At 36.6% G+C, this 27163-nt stretch overlaps 1 protein-coding gene across 9 annotated transcripts in view; it reads left to right on the top strand.

Annotated features, from left to right (window-relative positions):
• Positions 1 to 27163, top strand: part of ERC2 (ELKS/RAB6-interacting/CAST family member 2) — a 419948-nt gene that overhangs the window by 207141 nt on the left and 185644 nt on the right. For 8 of the 9 annotated variants that reach the window (XR_011154642.1, XR_011154644.1, XR_011154643.1 and 5 more), the window contains one exon: positions 12232 to 12392. The exons of the other annotated variant lie outside the window; for it this stretch is intronic. Coding sequence is in view for 5 of the 8 variants with exons in the window: in XM_069027749.1 (XP_068883850.1) it covers positions 12232 to 12392 (161 nt within the window). In the remaining 3 variants the exon portion in view is untranslated. The remainder of the gene's footprint in view (positions 1 to 12231; positions 12393 to 27163) is intronic. 9 annotated transcript variants of the gene reach the window in all.

Here is a 27163-nt window from a genome sequence, read left to right as displayed (position 1 = left end):
TCATTTATAGAAACCCTCTGTAAGATTATGCTATGAATTTAAAGAACAGATGTTATATTATAAACCATTACTTTTGATCTTGTCATGAACAGTAGATTTTAGATTAAGTGGCACCAGCACAAAAAAGACCCTAGACTGAAAAAGCCAACTTAGAACACGAGAAGTGTTGATCTTTACTTTTGAAAAATAATTTTATTTACTCATTCTAAACAGTGTTTCTTAAAAGGAAAATGAAGTAAGCACTGAAGTTTTAAGTGCCAGGCTCCCTTCCTAGATAAAAAAAATATTCGAAGCACATCTTATATGCATGCAACATTATTTTTCTCAGTATCCCTTATACCAATCAAGATCAAGAAAAATCCAAATTCTTTGACTAAAAATCTCCTGGAGTTCTCTAAACTGTGTTGCCTAAATGAGTGAGAATTATTGAAAGCTCCTATAGCTCGCTCTCTGTGGAGATTTTGCTTTGTAGGTGTTTCCTGTGGAATTCATCTTAGAGAGGGGAGGAATTTAGATGTCATTTATGTGCATATGTGTGTGCTCACTGAAGTGATTTTGAAGCTCTTATGTATGCACCAAGAAACTGGAGAAATTAGATATTTGGAAATGGAAATTGGTGGTCTTCCAGGCAATATTGGATCTAAAAGTGCTAAATCCTTTAATAAATAAACCTTGATTCAGACTGGAATGTCTTGGCTTGATCTTAAAGGTGATATTATGAAGGCCTTCTAGCTGTTGACTAGCCTCAAAGATAATTATCTGCACATTCCAATCTTGTTCTGCCATCAGCAGTGTCTGAGGCCTAAAAGGAGCAAATGTTATTTCCACTAGAAATATATTATATTTAGACTGTCCTCATTCCCAAAAATTTAAAAAATATTTGTAACTGATTGGAAATACAGAGAACAAAAGAAATAACTATATGACTTGCTTCTAACAGTCCTGTGTGCCTAATTTCAGCCATTGTGGCAGTTTTCTAACTGAAACTGTATGTTGTGAGCACACAGTTGTGTTATTGGGGTTACTACTTTTGTTGGACTGTAGATAAAATAATTACCTTTTCTTTGCTGAACATTTTGGAAGCAGTATTTCTTAAAACACACCAATACAGTGTAGATTTCATTTACTGTAGCAGGTACTGGAGCTAATTTGAGGGACTGAATAGCCCATCTGAAACAGAATATATGCAGTATAAGGCATTTTGAAATGCATTGGAAATGCTTTTCTGCCTTAAAAACCTGACACTTTAGTTCATACTGCATAGCTGCTTATTTACGTGATAAATATAAGAATTTTTTGGGTTTGTATTCTAAGTTCTGCTTGCACAAGTGAAATAGCAATTAGATTCCTTTAAGGACTGCTGGGTATAGCAGGGACTTCTGTAATAAAGTTTTTCTGTGGGACAAAAGCCTGTGCAAAGTTGAAAAAGAAAGCAAGCATTAGTTTATAAATATTGTTTAAATATGTATGTTTTCAAATGCACTCTAATACAGCTTTAATGTATCCTCACCTTTGGGATTGTGTGTTCCATGGATACGGTCTCTAGATCTTAAAAAATCCCTCAAATGCACAAGTTGATGTGTATGGATTCATCTCTGTTCTCCACAACCGAGCCTGTCTTTGGAAGAGAGGGATTTAAAAATAATAAAATATATGTCCCCTTGAGAGTTATTATACAGAATATGAGCAGTGACAAGAGTTAGTTTACATGAAGGGTCAAGCAGATCCAAAATAAAGTTCTCATCAAGGCCAGTTTAATCCTCCCATCTGTAAGTTTTGTAAGTCCTGCCACTTAGCTCGTGGTCTTAATGCCCATATATTTTGCCTCAAACAGAGTGAATAAAATCAACTTGCAGATCTGCATGTTTTCTGTTTATACACTCTTGAATGTTGCCTCATGTGGGAAGAGACTTGAGAGACTTAGAAGCAAAACAAAGCTTTTAGATGAGGAATAAAATGCAGTTTATATTAGTTAAAGATTCTGTGACTACTTTTCCCTTTTTCATCTGGTGAGAAATACTATTATTCTCATCACACTTTGTCTAATATATGTTGCTTACAGAAATACACAGCTGTATAAAACTTATGCTTTTATATAGGCTTTTATGAAGTCCATTACTCTGGTATCTTAATAATGCCCATACAAGAACAATTAAAATAATAAAATATTTGTAAATTCCATAAAGGAATTATTATGGTTCAGGCCAAGGCTTAGTAGTATAATTTCTCTGGAATTTCTTGTTATTAACTGATTATTAATTTACCTATACAGAAAATTTCTTCATACTACCTGTAAACAGAATTCCTGCATCTTATGAGTCTGCCTTTCATAGGGCTTCCCTTTGTGATGGAATGTAAAGTGCAACTGAGAAAGTGCAAATGCTCAACCTAAATACTGATAGCTGCTTTTCTTCTGTATTGATTCTAGCACATGGCAAAAAATGCTTGTAATCACTGAGGAAAGCTGCTTTACCCAAGGTTTTGAGCATACAACAGGCTGAGCAAGAAGTGCTTCATAAGATGTGTGAAATCAATGAACTTCCATAGGGAAGATCTGTTAGAATATTTCAACTTGCAGAGAATGAAGTACCATTTTCTGCTGCCTCCTTCTTTTGTTTTCTTGTACCTGGTAGATACTATGGAAGAGCCCAGTAATAAGGTGAAGAGTGGTATAAATGTTACAATCTTCTGCTCCCCTTTTTCAGTCTAGCAAAACAAAATCCATCACTCCGTGGAAATGCATTAATATATCATTAGCTGGGAGACAAACAGAAAGTTTAGGTTTTGGAACATTGAGTAACAGTATTTGCATTTTTATATTTGTTCCAAATTCTCATGAACAGATGTGACAGAATTGAAATATTTGTCTTTGTAGATGAGGCAAAGGTTTAAGTGACAGTTTTTTTTGTTCACCGGAATATACTCACTGAACTTGGTTTTGATTTAGTAATAGCCAGACAGTGTGGCTTTGTTGCTTGGAAAAGTGCAAGTTCTGTAATTCAGCATCTTTGTTCTTCCCAAAAATGTTAACTACTGCTTAATTCCCCAAAGAGATGGAGATGAACTTTGTAGGAGCTAACCTGGTGTAAAACCACTGAAGTCTTTTACTTCCTTTTCCTTCAAACAGTTATTGAGAAAAAATGTTCAGTTTCAGAAGGATGGTGTTTCTTGGGCTATCTTCCTACCCTTGTCAGTGTTCTCTCCCCCACCTGATTTTCTTCTCCCACCTCTGTAATCACATCAAACTATTACAGAGTTTCTTTTCTGCACGATGTGTGTGCAGAGTTCTGTACGTTCTGTCTCTCTGTCCCTTTGCAGCACTGCTGTGGCTGTGCAGTTGTGTAAGGACCTGTTCAGTTGCTGCACAGTTTCCTCCTGAGCTCGTGTGGCTGCAGCTCCAGGAGGCATCAAAGGGCTCCCTTCCTGCCCTTGGCTTTTGCCAAGCGCTGGCAGTGCTGCTTCCAGCGGCAGCTGAGCCTGTGCCACCACCTCCCATCTGGCTCCCTTTTCACACAAAGTTCTGTTTCCTGAGGCTGTTGAATTCAGCTCAGCATCCTGCCCCTCCAGCCCTGCTTCTTCCACCCACAGGGAATTTCTGTCTCACGTTGGCTGAGGGAGGCACTGTGATCTGGGACTGATGTACCCAGCGAGATTATTCCTGTAGGTGTGGGGATAGTTTCATGAACGGGGAGCTATGGTTTGAGCAAGATTTCTCTTTAGTGCTCTGAAAAATTGACATGCTGATTGTGAACTGCCTTCATGGAGGAATTCCTGCTGACAAATTCTGGGTTGATATTTTTGCTCCATCATGTGATCATTCCTAGCTTATCATGTGTTAATAATGGAGTCCAGTTGTCAGACATTTTGTTGTCCCCCTCAGGCCTCCCTGACTGTCCCATGGGCTGCCCTACCCTGGACAGACTCATAAGCATTTCAGTTCTGTTCCTATTGGCTGGTATCTTCCTGAAATGACTCTCCAAAACCATCTTTAGTTGCTTTATATATTTAATTATTATGTTTATTATTGTGCTATTAGTAAACTTGTGTTGCTTGTGTTCTTTCTATATCTGAAACAATGAAATTAGCCAACTGTTTATAGTTCTGCTCCATGTGTTCTCTAGTACTTCCCCCATGGCTCTGAATAAATTTGAGTCAGGTTGCAACTATCAGTTACTATACCAAGTATTAACATTTTTCTTATTAAGAATGATCTGTAACTGGGTGTGCCAGAGCTAAAACTTAGCTCTTTCATGACAGACACACTTAACTTTTCTTAAAGTTATTGATATAGTTGATATTGCACTATATACAATAGGAGATGATTTTAGTTTTTAAGGACATGTCCATGCCACTGTGACTTCTTTATGTGTGCCAAGCCAATAAAATAAATAATTTTATGGCAAAAATGCCACAGAATTAAGTAAACAGGGAAATACTATCTGTGTTAAGAGAAGAGCACAGATGTGTCTTACTTGGGCATTCAGTGCTCACATGAACTTTTAAAGTCACAGAACTTTTAAAGATCGCATGAAATTCTTTTGATGCAGAATCTATATCTTCCAATCAGTTACATGAATCTTTATATTGCTGCCTATTAATATTATTTGTGAATATTCATTGTGTCAAACCTTGTTAGGAAATTGTTTTTTTCTGGGATTTCTCACATAAAATTATCCAAGTATTTTCATACAAGAACATTTTCACTTTAACGAGTCTTACTTGCGATTTCACAGTATGTAAGCACAATTCAGAGTGTGGAAAACCTCTTATGTACATAAATTACCTGTTTGCAGTAAGACTTTACACATACCATGTGAATCCCTGCTGTGTTTGGATATGTTCTAAGGCAGCATTTCTAATTTTAATAATATATTGGGATTATGGATTAAAAGCAGTGGGGAAGTAGCTTTGTGCCGTGTAACCTAACAAGCGTGCTAAGAATCAACTTTTGGCAAGAAAACTCCCAATTTGCCCTCTCTCCCAGAAGTTGACCTGGTGGATGAAATAGTAGATGTGTGCATGATTCTAGGCATGCCTTCTCCAAAGATCAACATTTGTACACACTTTAGTCACCTTTTATACGCAGTGCTATTGACATTAACCAGGGAGGCCGCTCTGACAGCGCTGGGCTTTAACACCAGCTAAAGAGTTGCTCTGCTCTGCTTGCATGGTTTATCTGAAAGGACTCAACACCGAAATCACACAGCCTAATTGTTTTCAGCCCATAAGGGTTTTCTTCCAGATACAATATCCTGTAGGACAGTTGAGTGTCCTACTGAAATTGGCGTATGTTGAATAGTCAGTTTACTTTAATGCTTCTGAAAGCATTAGGTCGAGCTCTGTAATTTATCAATACATTATATCAAATTTGCTTTCGCTTGCACAACTATAAAACACTTTTCATGCTACCTTTGTAATTAGATTTGGACAGTATCAAACAAATGGAAGAGCAGAGCTAAGGCTAGCAGCTGCTTAAAAAGATCACAGACTTGCGCAGATGAAACTTAGTGGAAAAGGAGATAAAATTAACAAGATATTTCAATGAAATAACTAACTTTCAAATGAAATGCAAAAATAAAAAGATGCTGCCTTTTTTTTTTTTTTTTTTAATTGATAAAAAGTGGACTTGCACAGTTGCTCAGATGCTCGGTCTCGTTTCCATCACAGTGCATGTCTGGGTGACTGAGTTGATTGGGGGCCAAGTGTGAATCAGGCCTTGTCAGCATGAAGTTTGCCTTGGAAAGAGAACATTTGTTGACTGATTTTTGCAGCACTTTAAGTACTGTATCTTTATTGACATGGTCTGAGGACTGCTTTTTATTTTTAAATGTATATACCCTTGAAATACCAGAATGTGATGTTATTTACTTCATCATATACGTAACAGTGTTTTGCTATTAATGAAAAAGCTTCTATTTGGGACAAAACCTTTCAGCTGCATCTGCAAGGAGTAGTCTGTTCTCTTGCCCATCCTCTTCAGTGTTCCTGAAGGTCACATTCACATTTTGTCAGTGGGTTGTTATACAGTGTATTTTAGCTGAAGCTGATTGAGAATTCTGCAACTGGGGGCCAGTTGTGTTTCATAAGAGGAACTGTTTAAATAGATTACAGTATTCCTAGGACTGCAGGGGGAGCATAATTTTTGTTTGTACTTTAGAATAGCTTTTGTTTTCACCTGTCTAGGAACATGATCCTAGAGCACAGAGATTACCACTATTTATATCATAATTTTGTTTGATTTAATTAAAAAAACCTAAAAATTTTGGTATTGCTTTTAGTTGTTTGTTTGGTTTGGCTTTTTAAACTGATAGTTATTCTAGTTAAGTGATTATGACCAGTATTTTCCAAAATTATTTAATTATATTTTTCTGTTATAGGTGAAATCACTATATTAATTGGAAAACTAAATCACAGATAATGAATCCAAGAATTATATTGTTTTGGTCTTATATTTTATTGAATTACTGAGGCTTAGAATAAGATGATCAGTGTTCCAACTGCCAGTACCAGAAAAGTTGAATACAGTTTCCAGAAACGTCTTTCAAAATCTTAAATTAACTTAATAAAGACTACATCATTAGTAATCCTTTCACTTAGGGTATCTATTTCTTTTAAGCTATGGGGATCCAGTGAATTCCAGAATAATTCTATGTAGAGATGGGCATATGTCTCTGTTATAACACTGTGTTTGTATAAATTAACTTAACTAGCAACCACCATGTGACAGCCAGCAAGGAAATACTGAGGAAACTAAAGAACCTTTTCTCCCTGACTGTGGTCCCTGCAGATCTGGGTGGGGAAATATGTGCCCTATATATACTGTGTCTCTTCTTTATCTGAATAAAACCAAACCTCGTGTGTTCTTAATGTAGCTCTTAGCAGGAGGATTAAAATACTTTAAATCCTACTTTTGGTAATGGAGCAATCTCAGTGAGGTTTTCTATTTCAAATTCTGCAGCATGGCATCCCATTTGATAACTGTGCTGTTGTGTTCCTGTGGACATGGCCCTTCCCTGGGGACTGCTGCTTCAGTGCTTCTGGTGCTTTGTGTTGAACTGCCACTGCATTGCTGGCTGATGGCACTGGGCCTTATGTGTCTAGTCTGCTATGAGTTTTGAAAAACCAACCTGGAATTTATAAATTCTGCTTAATATTCTGTCCAATCCTTCACTTACGGTGTTTATTTTAAAGCTTTTATGCATTCTAGAGTATGGTTACTTTTCTCTTCTCTGACAATTTCCAAAGTTGTGAGATACAACATGTGTCTAATTTCTTTGTTTGGAAAGGTTCAGGAGCATCAGCCTCCATAACTATACTGGTTTCGTTAGACCTGTTTCCTGGGTTTAAGAACTGTGATGGAAGTCAGAGGTGAGGAATTTGTCTATGGATGACAAATGGGATGGGAAGAGAGTAGAGGGGAGGGTGACAAAGAGTTTATTTCCATGTCTTGCAAAGCTCAGTATGACACTTTGCTACGTCTGTTTGCTTTTGTGAAAAACACCTTTGTAATGAAACTGTCGAGGCAGTTGCACACTGGAGAAATTCGCATTAGAAACAGGAGGAAACAAGGTATTTACAAACCATATTGCAGGACAGCACTGGCAATTTTAAAAGCACTAGGTCCACATGGCTGGTGCTGGCCCTCCTGTAGGTGTGTAATTGAATTAGCCATGAGATAAATTGGGTCCCTGCATGGCCAGCAGCTGCTGGCACAGGATCCTGGCATGCTTGGCACTCACCTTCACTGTGTGAGGCACAGGCAATGTGTTAATGTCAAAGGCTGAGGTCTCCAGCCTGAGAGGTGAAATAGCTGGTAGGTGGATATTTGGTGTGTACAAATTCAGGCTTTTATCTGTTTTCCCTCATCTCTGTGAATGTGTTTTCTATGCCCTCTTAGTCCAGTGATGGAATAAATTTGTAGGAAAGCCACAAAGTTTGAGGATTATAGTCTTTCCTTTTTTTACAATCTCATGCTTAATCTTGGGGGGAAAACCCCAAATATTATTTTTATTAAATTAATCTTCACAGAGCTGGAGATAACTGAAATTTATATAGTGTGTAACTTGCAGTGGAGAAAAAAAGGCATTTCCTTAGGAAATGGAAAAAAACCAACCGCTTTCAAAACAACTGGATGGATTCTTACACAGAATGACTTATTATCAAAGTGCATCCAGCTTTACTGAATGAATATAATTGTTAAACTTAAAAAAAAATTTAATGGTTAATATTTTAATATTAAAGTAGAAGAATCTCTAAGTGAATAGATGGATTTCTTTATTTCCTCTTACTATGTAAAATTCATGAATTATCTCTGTGCTAACACAAGATTAGGTTTTAAAATGAAATAGGTATGAAATTTTTGAATAGCTACTGATACTTGAAAAAGTCACTTAAGGAAATCCAAAACTCTTGTATTTATCACCAAAATATTTATCACCAAGATGGTTGCCAAAATGAAGTGCCAACCCTTTAAAGGTAGTAGTACTCACCATACTAACCTTGACTGCTGGAATGTTGCCAGCTCTTCATCATCCTGCAGAAATAAATTATATTTGAGCTGAGAAAACACGCAATTGTCCCTCCCCCTCTTCATTCCCACAAACTGGAACAGTATTATGTTAGCCTGAGTAGTACTGAGCCGAATCCAATCTGGAATTAAGAATGCTCCAGGGCATTTTTAATAAACTGTCATTCATTTGAACTCTAACCTCCTTTAATTTGCAGAATCTGGTAACGCAGATGTATACTTCAGCCACATTCATTTCTTTTTCTTTTCTTATCTTGGTGTGAAACACTGCTGATAGCACTTGGAAATGTGAAGCTGCAGAACAAGTACCAAGTGTTCATTTAAAATAGACTCAAAACTAAGAAACAATTACAATAGTTTGCTGGGTTTCTGCCATTCTGAAATACAAACTTAATTCTAGTGCAGATTTTAATAAAATCCTCAAAGTGCTGAGGTCAGTTAAGCTTTCTGAAAATATGAAAAAAAAAAGAGGCTTTTATTGCAAAATGCAAAGGATAAAAGGAGGCCTTTGTCTTGCAAAAGGGAAGAAAACCCAGCTTATAACACATTCAGGGCATAGAATACTCCTGAGCTAAGGGTTGTGCAATCACTGAGGTTCTCACCGTAAACTCTTTCAAAACGTGTATTCCTGCGAATTCAAAACGTTTGGGGTTTGTGATTAGGAGCATTTATACTGAGGGATAGGGTTGAGAAAAGGGAGCAGCTTCCAGGTGGGAACTGCCCCTGGTGCCTCTACCCCTGCCAGGCAGTGCTGCTGGGCTGGGGTAGGGATTGCCAAAACCAGGATTTTCATCTCTAATACTGCCTGCAGGGGTTAATTTCCCATTGTGACACATCTGCTGCAGCTATGTAGTTAGCATGGTAAGATGATTGTGTGTGCAACTTCAACATTCAAAAGTTTACATTTGATAGAAGTTGATTAAAAAAAAAAAAAAATCAGTCTCTTGTGTGCATGCCTGCCAGTTGAATTTGGCTGTAGGTGTTGGTGGGACAGTTAACTAGGAAAACGTCCAACTATGAACTTGGGTCATATTCAAAAAATGAAGGAAGAGCTAGCTGGCAAATACTGTGTTGAAAGTGTAAATTAAAATAAAACTTTCAAGTCGACACATGTTAACGATTTGTGGTTTGAAAAAGTTTTCATATTTAAGTTTTTGGAGTTTTTTTCCCCTCCCTTTAAAACTTTGATCTCTTTTGTCTGGTAATGTAAGAGTATGTTAGTAATAGACATTAACAAATCCACAGCTTTGTTTTCCACAAGTCTTTAATTCTCTTAAATGTTTTGAAATGTAAATTATGTGGTATATGTGATATGAACTTGGGTAAGGATTCAGTCAATCATCAGGCTGGGTACCAAATTCAGCTGAACATGGAAAGGGAGCACAATGATACTAAAAATACAGAAGTGCAGGAATTCTGCCTTTTTACATTCTCATCTGCCCAATAAATCTGCAAGTGTGGAGTGTCTTGGTGTTTAAAGATACTGTCTCAAAGCTGGAGTCTGTATGAATTAATGACTTTTCAGTTCTGATCCTTAGTGCAGTTTCCATTAATAGATGTTGTCTAGAATTAAGTGATAGAGTGGAGGCTCAGCAGAAAGTAGATGCAGTTTGTAAAAGGTGCAAGGAAAATCCTGAGAAATAACCCCTGAAAACAGGTAGAAGTATCATATGCTTTAGTAGTTAAGTTTTGTCCTTGTTGGAGACAGCATGGGTTTATGTTCTTGCACTAAAGCAGAAGATGAAGTACCTGGTGTTATATTAGAAATTGAAACTGTTTTCAAAGAAATATGATCTGACTCTTTCCTTCTGGCTTGTTAATTCTTTTTTTCATGGGATTTAAGTGCAAATCCAGCTTTTTTTTTTTATTTCTTTATTTCCCTCAAGTACATGTTCTCTTTGCTACTTCTACTATGAACGTTCACTAGGCAGTCATTTTACAAAGATATTTGAAGTCATCATCTTTCTTCGTGGTTTCTTCAGTGGAATCTTGGCATCTGCAGAGACCCATGATTTGCACTCCTTGCTATTTCATTGATAACACTATTACACTGCTTTTACTTTCTGAGTGGAAGGTTGAACATTAATAATTTAAATACTATTGGTAATTCTGCATTTGTGAAATACAGCTTCTTATGCACTGCAGGGTATCAGACACATTCTAGTATTTCATTGATCTTGTTAGAGTGTTTGTATAGATGGTGTAGAAGGAGTAACTAATCAGTGTATCATTGGCAATCAGGCTGTGAGTCCTCATTATAATTTCTGACAACTCTATTATTTATTTGTATTATTTATTGAACTTTTTGTATAGAAGCCAGTGTATGTTCAAATTGAAGCAGAAGTGTGGCTTATAGGCACTGATTGCTTGCTAGGAGGCTTTAGAGAACAAGAGTTAAGCATGAGCTTGGGAGAAGTAGCCACACTGATGATATGAACACTGTGGAATTTTGTCAGACTTTTCAATTCACAGCAAAATTGAACTCCTTTCAGTCCTTTGTGTAACATGGATGAATGGAATATATCCTCCTTCCCATTTTATTTTGTTTCATTTAGAAGGTCTTCCTGAAGTGTTTTCTAGTTTATTAAATAATAAAATTCGGACAAAGGAGATGAAAAAGAACATAGAGGAAATAGGACATTTGTTATTCAAATCATTATATCTCACTAAAAAAACCAAACTATTGTTCACTTTATGTAAACTGTATCATTTGAAGAGGGGGAAATCCCACTGGCATCCTGGTTACTGGAGACCATTCACATAAATGTGATATATAAATATATATATTTATATATAATATTTACATATATATATATGATATATATATATATATAAATATGAATATAAATATTTACATAAAATGATTCACCCACAAGTAAAGCTTTTGCTGCCAGACAGGTGTCATTGTACACTCTCCATTCTTTAGTGTGTTCTTTAAATTTCTCCATGACATTTCTCCATGCTAAGGGAAGAGTGGGATCACCACAACTTTCCTACACTTCGTGCTTTAGAGCTTCTCAGTGTTATCACGAGGAAAATAACTTGATCATTGTTAGAGCAGCTACAGACGTTTGAAGTTCAGGATGATAGAATAATTTGGTTAGAAGGGACCACTAGAGGCAATGCAGTATAAGCCCCTACTCAAAGCAGGAATAACTTCAAAGTTGGATCAGATTGTCCAGGTTTCATTCAATCAAAATCTAAAAATACTGAAGGACTGGAGAGTTTACAGTTTCCCTGGGCAACCTGTTTTGCAAAGGTGTGCAATTTTTATGAAAAATAGTTGGGTTTTCATGAGCACTTTTATATTAAAAGATGCATCTATAGCTGCATCTGAAATTTCTGCAATTACTGCTATAATGAGCTACCACCCTCCTGGAATTTAAATAATCCAGATGGTGCAGGAAATATTTATAAATTGTATATGTATGTGGCAGTGGCCCAGGTTAAATAGGTTCTTGGTGATCTGTGTTGGTTCTACTTTGTATAAATATTGTTTATTACTAATGGATTCATGGAAACTTTGAGGTGTTTTTTTGGTTTTGAAACACCACTGTTACTTTTTAATACTTGTTATGGTACAAAGAGATTTGAACAGCCGTTTACAGAAAATCATTCCTTTAGTGGTTCTTTCCCCCCCCCCGTATGGATTTAATATTTTCTTGTTGTAAAGAATATGGAGTTTAAAATGTCCTCTCTCTTAGGTGGAAGAGCTGATGAATGCACTGGAAAAGACTAGACAAGAATTAGATTCCACCAAAGCCCGTCTTGCCTCAACACAGCAGTCTTTGGCTGAAAAAGAAGCACATCTGGCAAACCTGAGAATAGAGCGAAGGAAACAGCTTGAAGAAATTCTAGAAATGAAGTAAGTGCCTTGATTTCTCTAATTCTAGAAAAAAAACCAAAAACAAACAACCAAAAAGAAAACAACTACTTTTACCATAGAAGAAAGTTTTGGGGTTTTTTTCTGTTATTTTTTATTTTTCTCTGCATATATTTAAGTCTAAATTTAAGGACTTCTAATAATTTTAAGATGCTTAAATTCCTTTAGAAGCATGGTAGTGCAAAATTCTTCATTTTAGATGTACTCAACGTTTTTTGAAAGTTGTCTTTTGTTGCATGCAAATAAAAATATCAGCACTAACTTCTGTGAGAAACTGAGAATCTAAAGCCCCATCTCTCAGTGGGAATGCAATGCTGGAATCTCTGCTAGTGTCACATTCAAGGGAAGGGAACTTTCTATTGATGGTGCAAAATTTATTGCTTTGAATTGGTTAAAAACACCCCCAAACTAAGAAAAACCTATTTGCATACACTTTATCACTGTGTATATGTGTTCAGAATGAAAAAGGAAGGGAGAGATATAATTTAAATCTAACTTCCTCCACACTAAGAAAAGCAAATATCTGTAATTATGGGGCATTAAAGCTCTGATATGATCTCTAAAATTGGCAAAAAGAGTGAACCTACTATGACTTGGCTAGGCTGGTAATTGTGTAGTTAACATTCAACAAAGAAAATTCATTCTAATGGAAGGTGTTCCTCCTGTGGCAGGGGTATGGGAAATAGCTGATCTTCAGGGTTCCTTCAAACCCAAGTCATTCTATGATTCTGTTAATAAACATATTTCAGAAATAATTCAGATATTTTGTTACAGTTGTGTAACTTTTGAAATTGCTCACTGAAATAAGCGAAGGACAAGCAAACTTTATAAAACTGCTGCATTATGACAAAATATACTCGATGTTGGGTTTTTAAAAATGAACAAGATATTCTCAAAACCAGGTTTTAGATGCTAGTTAGGAGCCAGACATCTGAAGACAGAATAATGATAATTCTGTCTTGTAGTAATATAATAAAAGACTGTCTTATCTCTGGCATTTTAAGATAACTTATGAATTGGAAGCATTGGCCATAATTTCTCGTTATCATTTTAAAAATTTGATATTGAGTGATTACAGTTTTTGGCTGCTAGTTTCCAGCTAAATAGGCATGAAGTGTGTGTTTAAGAACATTCATGATGATTTCCTATGCTTATATTATGTTCAAGTTCCTACCATAACTCTGCATTCTGGGCCCATCTGGCTGTCATTGTCAAGATCCATCTTAATTTACTGGTCACAGTCAGTTATCAGTTTAGATAACTTCTTCAATTGTCATTTCTTGTTCCCATATACATTGGGTAATTTATGGAAGTTTGGAGTAAAAATGGGTTACAGCTTAATCTTGTTCATATCTGGTTGGTCTTTTTGAACTGGAAACAAGGTAAGTACCCATTAAATGAAAGGTAGTTTGATAAAATCAACTTATTCTTAACTTGATGCCAAAAAAATAAGGTTTATTTTAGAGAGTTTGAAAGTGTAAGTTTGAAGAAGGAGTTGCTTTTACATGTTACTTTCTGAATATGTAATTTTTTTTTTTTTTTCAAAATGTCTATTAAAAATATTACTATATTAGTTCTGGAGGAAATATTTTTGTTATGGTCATATTATTTTAGCAGTGCACACATAACTCATACTGACATTAATGGAAGTTATGCATACATGTTAACAGTAAAATGCAGCATGTGTTCAAATCCATCATTTTGCCTAATTGTCTTGTTGCTTTGTGCTCTATCTCTGAACATAAAAAAAAATCATCAATGCACTTTTTATTTTTTAGTAAGTGATACTTTAAAAAAAAAGTGTATTGCATAGTGTGACAAAAGCCATGTTAATGTTTTCTTAAAAAATGTATTTATCATCTGCAGAAATTATTTCAGTTGGCCTGAAGTTCAAAAATTTGGTAGTTGGAAATATATCCTAAGACTACTTTTTCCAGACATTGTTTTCATTTTCGGAGAGTCTGAAAGTAGGAGCACAACCTCCTGAGAGCTTCACAGGGCTTGTCTAGAAAAGCTTATTCATTTTGTAACATGAAGAGCTTGAGGGTAGGAGAAGTTTCAGTGCTGTGATGTGGTGGAGGTTTGTCAGATGTTTCAGAAATGCCATATTTGTGGAGCATACTTCCATGACCACAATGCTTTCATACAGGTCTCCTTTCCTATGTGGTGGTTCCTTCCAAAACTCATAAACCTGCTTGTAACAAAATTAGGTAGCTGTATGGATAGATAAATGAGTATTTATATAATACTAAAATTGCCTTTTATATATATGGATGTGAAATAAATGCCTGCCCTCATGGAAAGTGGGTTTTACTCTATGGGACAAATCATCTTTTTAGAAATGGTCAAAATTATTTTCCCTTTGGAAGATATAAAGTTTGACCTGGAGAGCCAAAAGTCATAAAAGAGAGTCTAATGGCATGTGGGGGAAAAGATATAAAAATGATTGTCACTCTTTTTGTAAGTTCAAGTTTTAAATTGTATGTGTTTTATCTTCAACTGCAACCTCTAGAGTTAAAAAGAAAACACAAAACTCTGACACCCAAGCCGTCCCCATCCCCTCCACCCCACTTTGTTATCAAAATTTGGTGTTTTCTTGGTTGAAAATATTGAAGTTAACTTTCTGTGATATTTATTCTATTTATTGTTTAAATATAAGGTTAAAAAATATTTCATTGTGGTTTTGCATTAATTTGATGATCTTTCAGTGAGTTAGTTACATGTGACAAACACTGCACTTAGTGAGTGACCATGTGATTAATCCCCCCAAAGACTGTACTTCATGTTTTGACCTGAAGATCTGACAAGTCTTAATTTTTGAGATTCATTTGTTAATTACTGAGTGTTTCCTCTGTTAACTCAGCACACTCAGTGCTCTGAAGCTTTCAGAGTATCCTGAATGAAATTCTTGCCAAGTTTGAAAGGCAATTTCCTTGCCTTTAATAGAGTTCATGGCATCACCTGTGGGTATTGCTAAATCAGTTTTGTTGGAAGTGAGTTTGCCCTGAAATTCACTACAAATTTCCAGAAGAAAATATATTTTCCCTTATGTGGAATAAATCAGATGATTAGTAATGAAGCATTAAAGATCTCCTAATAAAAACCCAGCTACTAGTCATTTTATTCAGTAACAAAAATAGAACACTGCTGTGCTGTCCAAAAAATATATTTTAAATTAGATTTTGCAGTAAATTTTCTTACAGTGACAGGATAAAATCAAACATCCCTTCCTTTGTTTAAGTACGGTCGCAATTTTTTCAGTGAAAATAATAAATTGAATATTGCTTATCTCTGTTTTTCAGTAGGTTTATTCATTTAACAGCACCTGTGTATAGTGAGGGATGAAATATTTGTGGGAAGAAGGGGATGAAACGTTTTTCCCACCAAGAATTCAGTCCCAGCAGCTGCCACTCTGTGCAGAAGTGCTGAACACACAGCGAGCACCCTTTGCCTGCTGGGGCAGTGGTTCAGCTGCTGCACCAGACAAGGAGAGGGCACTTGGATTTGCCACTAGATGCCAGCCGTGGGTGCAAGACCATGGTCTGGAGCTGCTTGGTTCAACAAACCGAGTATGAGCAGCTCCATGGGGTGAGAAGGAAGCTTGTCCTGTTGGGAGGAGAATGTGCCTTGTCCTCTTATCTGTCACCGGGTCTGGCTGGTGCTCTCCTGCCTTGTAGAGCAAGAGCTTCAGGCATGGAAAAGCATACAGATAGCTTCAAGTGGACTTTTCAGGATATTGCAGGGATGAAGAGGGTCTTTGAATGGATTCTGGAAGTCGGGGGTCACAGCCTAAGGGACAGACTGTGTAAAATGTAAATCTGAAGAGTCAGAATTTGTATGGAAGTCAAAATGCTTTATGAAGCAAGTACCAGTGGCAGAAGTATAAGAAAGTTTACCATTCATCTGGTTTTCTGCAGACATCCTCCTTTTTTTCCACCTATAAATTTTACTGGAGTAGAAGTTGGGGATTTCACGTCTTTGTAGCAGCTCAGCAGGAGTTGCAGCTCTGACAAGGGCTGCTGGATGTCCAGAGAATCCATCTAGACTTTTTTGTTCAGCACCTGGACAAATCAGCTCATGTCTCTGCCTTACATTCTCCTATTACTATTTCCATCCATCACCATCTGAAACTGACACCTGGGGAGGGAACTCAACATCTTTGCCTTTATTTATGTCCCAGTTGCTCCACCCTAAGAGGTTCTGACACCCACAGGATAGTGGTTTCTTCCTCGATGCTGTGGGTAGAGCAGTGGTGAAAAGTGCTTCTGAAATCTCTGTGAGTAGTAAATCCAGTGCCTCTGGAATGTTTCAGGGTAATTATGTATGCAATTCACCTGCTCAGGGCTAGCACAGGCTAGAGGCATGGCACTCATTGACAGGAGAATCCCCGATGAAATTGCAGGGACCTACTTGCATGTAGTCATGAAGTTAATTTCCTTTTGTTGGCCTCTTCCATACAGCATGAAGGATGAGGAAAGCAATATAGCAAGGTAGGAGAAATTGGCAAGGTGATTTAAGATTAGAACTACTCTTTGAAATGCATGGAACTCGCTCCTTAAAAGCACTTAAAAGGATGGTTTCCCTGCAGAGCCGCCTGCTTTCTGTGTTACAGCCAGACAGAGCTTTCTCCTGCACCCATCATTTCCAAAGGAAAGCAGGAAGGGAGATAATCAGCTCTCTTGCCTACGCTGAAACCTGAGGTGTTTCACTAAAAGGTGTGGGCAAAGCTGCTTGGTTTATGCTCCTTTTTAATGTTAGTATATTCTAAAACCAGCCAGCACCTACCTTGGGAATAGTTCTAGGCTAAATGAGCAGTAGTGGACATGTAACACTAAAGGAGTCTCTTTGTAGTTTAAGCAAACACACCAGAGTCAGATTTCTTATATTATTAATAAAGTATTATTTTGTAAAAAGGATAATTTATTTTTTTCTACTTTCCAGCTGTAGTACAGCCTATATTTGGAGAAAGATATCTATGATAATTTCTCTGACATGAATTCTTTAACATGTCTTTACTCAACGGGTTAGATAACAGAGCAGTGTATAAATAGCTGTGAAGAGAAAAATAATTTTCAGAAAGTAGTTTACTATTTTTTTATAATTTTATCAGAAAGATTATTTTGACTTGTTTCAGCTCTGGTAACTATAAACATGTTCAGATAGCAAGTTGATTGTCTCAAAAATTGTACCAATTCAAATACAGAACACTAGACTGTTTTTTAGTAACCTGTGGATTGCTTCAATTTAATTGTAGGATTCATGCTGAGAGTGTAGAGAGTCATATCCCAAGTTAAATACAAACAAAACAGCAGGATGTTGATACAACTGTGACTTCCATAGGAAGTAGTTAGAATGGTAATGTGGTCTCCTAACTTGGGTGAAAAGTCTCTTGTGACTGTTTTTGCCCCACAGACCTGTAACACAGCATGCCTTGACTAACATTTTTGACACCAACTTGCAAACACCATAAAGATTAGAGAAGGCCAAATGAAGGCTTTGTTCTCTGGAACAGAAGCTTTCTTGACTAAAATGAAAAGATGTTTTTCTTTTGTAAACAACGAAGGGGCACTAAGCAATAAAATGTTTCTCTCTGTGAGAATAGAATGAGTGAGCTGTTTACTTGTCAAAGTGCTTCTCTTAAAGACATATGAGTGTCACCAAGTTCTTACTTGAGAGTACTTCCTCCTATGTTCAGACTAAAGGATAATATACTTGGATTTTATTCTATAAGATTCATAATTGAAATTCCATCTGCATGGGAAGCAAATTTCTTTTCTTCATTTTGTTCTTGTTAAGTCATAATTTACTTTCAAAATAGGTCACCTGCTATTGAAGGTTAGTAAGATCAGTTTAGGATTTCTCCAGACTGTGATATGAGAGGCTGTCTTTTGCTTACTTGTACAATATCCAAGTAAAGGAAGTTGGATCCTCTCTCATTGTTTCTTGTCCCCTTTAGGCAGCGGGAGAGGGCAGTAGCAACCTTTTCAAAGTGTTTCCCTCCCAGGGAGACAATGTCTTCCTCTCTGGTATGGAAAGGTAGTGGTGTTTGTGTCACAGAGGCAAACCAGAAGGAGTTCAAACATATTCCACACAATGCATACTATGGTTATAATAATTAATCATACTTTTCTGAGCTAGAAAATGAGTCTGGCTTGTTTTCTTCATTTCATAAGGATTTTGTCTCTAGTTGTACAAGTGATGTTTCAGGTTCCTTTGATCCACATGATTTGAGGCACCTGCCAGGCAGAAAGAGAATTTGGTGGTCATTCCCCCTCTGCTTTCTAGGAGCTCACTTTGCTTTCCAGTTTTGTTGCCATTGTTCTTTACCCATTCTGGTACCTTGCTTCAATAGAATAATAACATTCAGTGCTCCAGCAAACATTTTATGTTGGAAATTCTACAATACTTTTCAGGGGTTTAGTGCTTTCCCCAGGACCTGAATGGTAGAGAGATCAAGGCGATCCTGCAGCTGCTTTATGAGGGAGAGACTTAAAAGACTTCTGGCTCTGGGGAGGGTAAGGCAGGGGGAGGATATGTTTGAAGTTTGAAGAATCAGAAAGGAAGGCATAAACTCAGTGTAGAGCTGTTGTTTGCCAGATCTCCCAGCATGAGGAATATCAGGCACTTGCTGAAGTTAATCAGTGATCGATTAGAAGGGGAGAAGTGCTGCTTTGTGGAGTGGTTGGTTGGTGGCCTTCAGGAACTTGCTTCCACAGAGACATCAGCTGATTCAAAGAGGGGTTAGACAAATTCATTGACAGGAGCTGGCTCTTTATGGACTTTTTATACTCCTTGGCTGCTGTTCTTGACCTGTGCTCCTAAAATTTATTTTCTCTCTGCAATACCAGCCCTTTCCTCCCACATTGCTCAATTTCACTGAAACACACATAGTGATGATTTCTAATCCCTTTTTATTATTTTTAAAGAACCAGTTGTATTAAGTCTACTGATACAATATAGAAAAACCAGTGGCCGCACTTTGAATGGCTTTTTGTGTCTTCTGTTGCTCTGTAGTGTATAAGTGGATTTACAAGATGATGTAAGTGACAAAATGATTGGTTTAAAGTGCAGGTTATAAGTGAGATATGACAGTTACATGACATTCTCTAGTGATAGAACCACTTAGAAGCCAGGCAGGATTAACAGTGTTTCAGGTTTACAGGTGTTTCAAACTGCTGGAAGGATGTGGAGATGCAGAGTGTTCTAGTCTTTTGTAATGTGAATGAAAATTTGAAGAAACAACTGCAGTTGAAAATCATTACTTTTGCTTCTCCCATTATTTCCTTTTTCTGTTTAAATCAATCTCTTTAAATTAAAACGCTTTTCTGTTTTTTATGTATAAGTATGTTAGGGGTTAGAATTTTCTAAGGAAGCTTGTTATTTTTATCTGACCTTAGATTACTGAGCAGTTTAACAATCTTCTAGATAAAGAAGCAAAAGTGAATATACTGTCTACTAAGTATTAAGCACTTTTTATCTGGTTTCTATTGCACAACTTCTTTATTTGCAATATTAGAAAATATAGGGAATAAAAGCATTTTATGGACAGAACAATACTATAGGAAAAGATTGTACTCTGCAGTTAGTGATCTTGACAAAGCTATACATATACTTTGTTTTAAACCTACCTTAAAAATGCTTTTCTTACATAAAAAATTAATGATGGTAAAAATTATTAAATAGGATGGCATTTGTTTTGAAGTTCAGCCAACATGGGAATGTAGAGGCCTCCACCTCTGATAATACACTCAAAAGAGGGAATGGCTCAAAAGCCAGAAAGGAAGGAGTAGGAGGCTGAAAGTAAGAAAAAAGAAAGAAAAAGTTAGCCTTCTGTTTCATGGATTTTTTTAAAAGCTGACTGAATTACACCCTTGTCTGCTGAAACCCTCTTAGTGTAATTCCCATTGGCCTCCGTGACACCTAGGGCAGCACTGATCAACTGCAGGCTCCCATATTCCTAACCTCAGCCAACTCAATATGATTCTAGCAGATGTTTCTGCGGATTAAACCTCAAAATATGATGGGTCAGGGTTTTGGGTTTTTTTCTGTTTTGTTTTTCTTTTTCCAGTGGCAAATCTTACATACTTGAAACCCAGGCCATGCAATTCAATGATAGGAATTATGAGCTGAAGGTCTCCCCAGTGGGATAATGCTGAACTTAATGTAAATTCAGATCTTTGAAGATGGAGAACCAAAGAAATTTTAAAGGTTTGGATCATTTACACTAAACTGGTGGATTATTCTTTAATACTGCATAAAGATACAAAATATAAAATGTGCTTAGAAATGCCTGTTTTCTGCTAGAAGGAAAAGGTCTTATAAAGTCAGGAGAGAACAGAGTCAGAAGCAATCAAACAGGAACAATTTTCTTAGCAGCAGAAGGGAAAGGTTTGATTAGGTTTGAAGGTTTGAAGGCTTTCTCTGCCTTCCCATTACTCCTTAGGTGATATGAAGTAAATCCACTTCTACCTTCTTCCTTCCCATGCCCCCAGCAAAGCAAGTACTTCTCTCTGTGCTGTGGAAAAACACATCTAAATTCCTATTCTTTAGTTCCCTCCAGTTGTGTTCTCTCAGGTGATAAGGTGCAAGGTGTGCTTGAAGTTTTGCACTCTGTTGTCCAAGAGATGATTCTCCAATGTGCCTTCTCTCGTGCTTTGTAAGGTGTGAGCTCGCAGGGCAGCCCTTCTTCCTGCAAGGCCATAAGTACCATTTACTCTTTTATTTAACTTATATAGTGACATCTGTAAAAATTTATCCTCCTAGAGGGCTGTACCTTTATCTTGAAATGAGTCAAAAAGTTTGTCTTTTGGAGAAGGAGACGCACTTGTGGTTGGTGGTGTTTGTGCCCTCCCACTGAAGTGCGTATAAATTACTGATTGTGACCGTGACACGACTGATCCATCCCCTTTATTAATACAGTGCCAGCTATAATGGGCTGCCATCCATTAATAATAAACAAGATAATAATAAAAACATGCATCAGAGCTATCTAAACTATGCGAATGTGGAAACATTTCAGCAAGAGCAGAATTCTTCCAATACAATTGGTAAAATACGGCATAGCACACAAAAATGTGCTAAAGCACTACCTTTTTAAGGAACAACACTTCTCCTTTCAATGCCCTGTTGGTGTTTAGGAGGGACTAACAGATCATGAATTATGTGATGACAGTAGAAATCAGGATGAGCTCATCTCAGTTTTCTCTGGTTGTGAACAAAGCTGGCTAAGTCCACACTGTTGTGCAGCGTACCAGGGTATCTTAGCAAAGAAAGCCCCTATTTAAGAAGGTACATTCTATAAGTCTGTGCCAAGTCCTATAGTCAAGCTGATTTGTTCAGCATAAACATCACCTTAAAAGGGCGCCTTGGCTTGCTTCCGTAGGGTGAAGTGGCTTCAACTGAATAGATAAACTTTTCAAGGTGAAACAAAAGCTGGGTGACAGTACAAATTTATGCAGAATATCTTTAGTGGAAGACTTTTTAGTTGTTGGCAAATAGAAATGTTACTTTTTTAGAGGAGCTTGCATAATTTTAGTAGAAGTACTATGCTTATTGTGTTACATTTTAGTATTAAATGTTTATTGGGAGTTGCAAGTGAAAGCTTTGATATATTTTTTCTTTCATATTTAGTAATGATTTTCTCAAAACCCATCCAGTTTCAGTTTTGTAAATGTGTAGATACTAAGGGGGAAACTGTGATTTATTGGCTTAGATTAGAAATGTAAAATACTTTTTTGTGGTTAAACTCTTCCCAGTTTCTAACCACTTCTACCTCAAACATGTAGTTTATCATTGTTGCATTCAGCTCTGACCAAAATTAGGCCACACAGGCCTCTCATGATCACCATATTGCTAAAATCATTCTAGTTATGATGGATTGTTCTCCTCTACTTCCCAAAAAAACTTGCATAGTTTGCAAACCAGCTTCCATGATTCTCATCTTCTAGGTGGGAGGGGGAAATGTAGATTGATCAGACAGAGACTGTCATTAAATGTCCTACTTTGTTCGTTTGGCTTCCAACCTCCTTGCCTTTATTATGGTTGGGGAACAGAGATAGTGAGTAGAAAATGTCAAAGGAAGGGTTTATTGTGTGAGGGGACTTTGTGGTAGTTATGTTCACCTGTCTGCATGTTATGGCAAACTGTGTCCCAGAGGCTGGTTAGGTGCAGTTGATAGGGAGAACTTTTAAACGAAAAGGAATTTTTACCCTGACTCTAAAAGCTCCAAAATACAGAATTCTCTCATCCTGTTAATTTGTGAATATTTTTTATGAGCTGAACAACTTCATCCAGCTCTTGCAGGACTGCTTTGAGAAGTTTTCTGTGTGGTCAGTAAACAAAAGTTAAACAATTGATGTCTGTGAGGTTTAGAGCAGGAGCTGGTGTTGGGACTAGTGTGAAATTCAGTAGCAAAAAGCAGAGATTATTATGTAACACCTAAAGAGTAGAAGCCCAAGAAGCAGGGTAGATCATCATCTAACATCCAGCAACCTGATACCCTCTTAGCAGGGTGGAAAATGCTCTGACAATCATGAGCTTAAAGAAAAGACTTTTCACCTAATGAAAAATGTTTAAACTTGAAGCAGGCATGAAACAAACTTGACTGCTTTCCAGTTTTGTTTTGGGTGCCCATTACCCTCTGTGCCCATCTGGATTATTTTGTCAACAACTGAAAGGAAACTGCTGAAATGAAACCAGAATATTTTCTGGTTCTTGGCTATGCATCCCACCCAGGTACCCACTGCTCTCTGATAAAAGTACTATAAGGATCCAATCAGGAAGGAAATTTACATACAGGATTTTCACAATTATATTAAAAAAGAGAATTTATAATTTTTTCTCACAGAATAATTTCCCTTCAACACTTCAATACTGTGATGTTTTGTTTAGTCTAATGTAGGTTTTTTTGGTAGTATCTAGTCTAAAAATGAATCTAATTAACAGATGAGTTTAGGAAATCCCTCCTGTAATTTGGCAACTAAATGAATAGGGGATATCAGTATCTGACAAGCAAGTTCCACTTAAGGCTAATGTAACTATTACCTCATTAGTACAACTTTCCACTCTTCAAATAAAACCTTTATTGAATTTAAAATATGTATTTGACAAAGGACTAGCTGAACTTATGTGAAATTGGCTTTGTGAAATTATGCTGTCTTTATTGATACTGACTAGCTTTATAAATGTTTATCTTAATTATGTTTTATTGTGATTAAAAAAGATTGCAGATACTCTGCCATTTTTGTAAAGTGAGCTGTTGGAACTTTTTTTGTTCAAGATGGGGGTAGGGTATGGAGAATAGTCCAGCTCCAGAGAGGAGGCCCCTCTCAGGCCATATGAATCCACTTACATGTAAATTGCTTGTCTATATGAATTAAGGTGAAGGTTATGAAAGAACTACATTTCTGTGTTTATTGTAGGATTTTTGACAGTCTCTTTCCTCTTTCAAGTAAATTTGGCTTAAGTCCACAGTCAGTACAGTTTTAAGTAAACTCCTTTTTTGTTACATTAACAAGGTTATAACATCACTGAGGCAGATTTCCAGCTGCATGAATTGAGGCCTGAGCATGCAGACTGAGAGGATAATTAAAACCTTAGGGTGAGTGAGTTAAACTACCAACTAAAATTGGATAAAAGGCTAATTGTCCATAGCAACACAGTGCATGTTTCTAAATATCTGTGAAATAAAGATAAATATTCGTGGTCTTTTAATTCCTTTTAAATGCTCAGATTCAGATTATATTTTAGGGCATAACAAAAATCTAGAGAAAGTAATTAGAAGGCCAAAGAATTATTTCCAAGATACTGTTTTATTTGAGTTATTAATTGAAAAACAGAATCCTTTTGAAGACTTCAGTTATTTTCTGACTTTCTTTAAAATTCAGGAAGCATTTTTGTGTAGGAAGTATGAGCTTCACTGTGTGATACAGTATATCAGAATGGACTGGTCGGTGCTTTGTCAAAATTTGTCATATCTCTTTTTCCTTCCTCCTTTTTTTCATTATTGAGAGTGGAGTTACATACCTTTGGTGACCTTCAAGAAGATGACATAGAGTCAGGCAAGATGATACATTACCACAAAGTTAAAAAAACAAAATGGGTTGTAATGGCAGCTTGTACTGAACTAAATGAATTGTGAAGGCCCATTTGTTATTCATTAGGAGAAGCAGAGCAGATACTGTTCTGCCTTCATAGGGAGCCTTTAAACTTAAGGTCATTTTACACTAGTACCCTTGTGGCATGGACAGCATTTAATACATTTTTAACAGCTTTTACATTTCCATGGTTTGCAGCAGTGCTTGTTGCATCATTTCTCTAATGAAGGTGTTTTAAAGTAGTTTAGAGTTACTTTGGGGGAAAAAAAACAGGGAAAAAAAGAAATGATTGGGTTGATGAAGTGACTTTATATACTAAAGAGCTAAGCAGGCAGAACACATTGCTGTAGAGTAATGCATGCTGATTCCCCTGCTGCAGAAGTACATCCCTGGGGAACTGTGCTTTTTTGTTGTTGTTGATTTTGTGTGGGGAGGCCTGTTTTTTAACATGTAAGTAGAATTAAAGTTGGTTTTTTTTCACAGTGGTCATTCCTTTGGGGAAGGAAGGTCTGAAGATAGAAATTTAGGCATATTTTTGAGCTGTTTCTGAGTTGCTCAGGAGTCTGATGGAGAGCACTCAACATTTTGGGATTTTTTTGGGAAAGTGTGCATAATGTCTATCATAACCATTGATGTGGGCATCTGAGGAACCCATCATAAAAAGAACGTGGAGTGGAGGGTAGAATTTTACTGATCAAAGTAAATGTTAATTATTTCATTGCCTCTCAAATGGTTCAGTGGTGCTGTGGAAAGTCAAAGCAGAAAGGTAGGTACCAATATGAAACACTCTGAGAATAATTTTTTCAGAAGTGCTGAACAATTCTAAAATTTTACTAACTTAAAGAATGATTTGTGACTCTAAAGAAAGGTTTAATAACCCCAGCTAAAGAAAGTAATTTCACAAGCTCATGTTTTATTTTAGGTGATAGCCTTTCATATTTACTCCTTCAAATTGTGTTGTGGATTTAGCTGTCAAAAGCCAAATTACAGTGACCTTATATTTGCTCGAAGTATTAGAACACAAATGAAGTACTGAATTTCAAGAAATGTTTACAAATAAACTTAATTAAGACAATGCTAATTTAAATGTATGATGGTATTCCTTCCTGCAGCCAGTCCATCCTTTATATTCTTGTTTAGCAGATTAGCATCATTCATTCTTTGCTTCATTGCACGTGGCTTTCACTGCAGTTATTTTATTGATTTTATTGCTTCGTGAGGCTAGATTCTGGCAAAGTGCATGTGGATCCCAATCAGCATGTGAGGAAGAAAAATTACTTATTCTTTGAAGAGTAGAACTGGTTTTTTTCTGATATTTTGAACAATATATATTTTAACATTGAAAGGCTATCCATCTTTAGAAAATGGCAAGCTCTAAATAACACTATTAATGCAACGATGATTGCTTTTAGTTAAGGAGAGTAGAATGTAAGAGGCTGTGAACTCTACAAATCTTGTTGTTGTTTGAACTATATATGTTTTCAATAAAATTAGATTCCATTAATGTAAGTTTAATGTTCAGTTGCAGCAGTATTACTGACTTTCCCTCTAAGAGAAATATTTGTCTTCTTTCACCTTTTCACTTGCTCCATGCAGTCATTGGTGGCTTGTGAATTAAAGATGTTTTAATGAAAACTGCTTTAATCTCTCTAAGGGTTTAAAAGTTCATCACACATTTGAAAATACAGACTGGCAATATATGTCCATTAAACATGTCAGGAGTAGTTTTGTTTGGTCAGAAAATGAACCCGGTTACTTTTGTCATTCTAGATTTCTGAATGTGCAGTGGAGGGCTGTTATCATCCTGTGTCCAAGTGATAACCTAAGAAAGGCACAGTGCCACTGCTTTCATTTGTAAAAGTATGTAAAGAGAATATAAAGAATTCTGTGAAGGCCAGGCATACTTACCATAGGAATTCTAAACTGGGATATGGTATGAATTTTAATTTTTTTTTCAAGCTAAGTACATGTAATTAATGGTAATCATACTGCATTGCCTGAAACAGTTTACTTTTCATTTATGGTACCTTACAACTTTATTTTTGTAGTTTTAACTTATTTTTCAGAAATGTAAAATAAAAACATCCCTGTAAAAGGGGAGTTCCAGTATTAACTACCTAAGACACTTTGATGTTGTTCCTTTAGCACAGAGCTGTCTCCCAAGTTTAGGATTGTACTCCCCCCAGTTCTGAAGCTGCTTCTGGTCCAGTCCTGACTCAACCACCTCTTGGTTGCCATTGCTTGGGCATCTCATTAACATCTTCAGATGGATTTTTAGCAGCTGTGGTCAATAAAACATGAGGCAGCCAAAACAATTCCCATGTGCCTCCAGAATGTTCTCTGCATTGTGTGTCACTAGGATGGCCCCTGTGACAGTACTGTGCCAATTGGGGCTTTCCTACAACAATTCCAGATGTTTATTCTGCCACTGGAAAGCAATACATTTAGTCACATGTTTTGATTCAGGCAAAAGTTCCAGAGTTTGAACAGGTTAAAAAACCACAACAAACCAAAGCAAATGAAACAAAAATAATCTCTTCAACACTGGCACACATCACACAGTTCACAGTAATGACTTTTGAGTAGGGACACTGGGAGGAGAAAAATCTTTTCTAGAAGGGATGTTCATATTAACATCCTGTTACAATGAGTCTGTTG

This window comes from Aphelocoma coerulescens, chromosome 12, assembly GCF_041296385.1.
Source record: "Aphelocoma coerulescens isolate FSJ_1873_10779 chromosome 12, UR_Acoe_1.0, whole genome shotgun sequence".
NCBI classification, from domain to species: Eukaryota; Metazoa; Chordata; class Aves; order Passeriformes; family Corvidae; genus Aphelocoma; species Aphelocoma coerulescens.
Note: the sequence above shows the minus strand (reverse complement) of the source record. Positions and strands in the feature narration are given on the sequence as shown.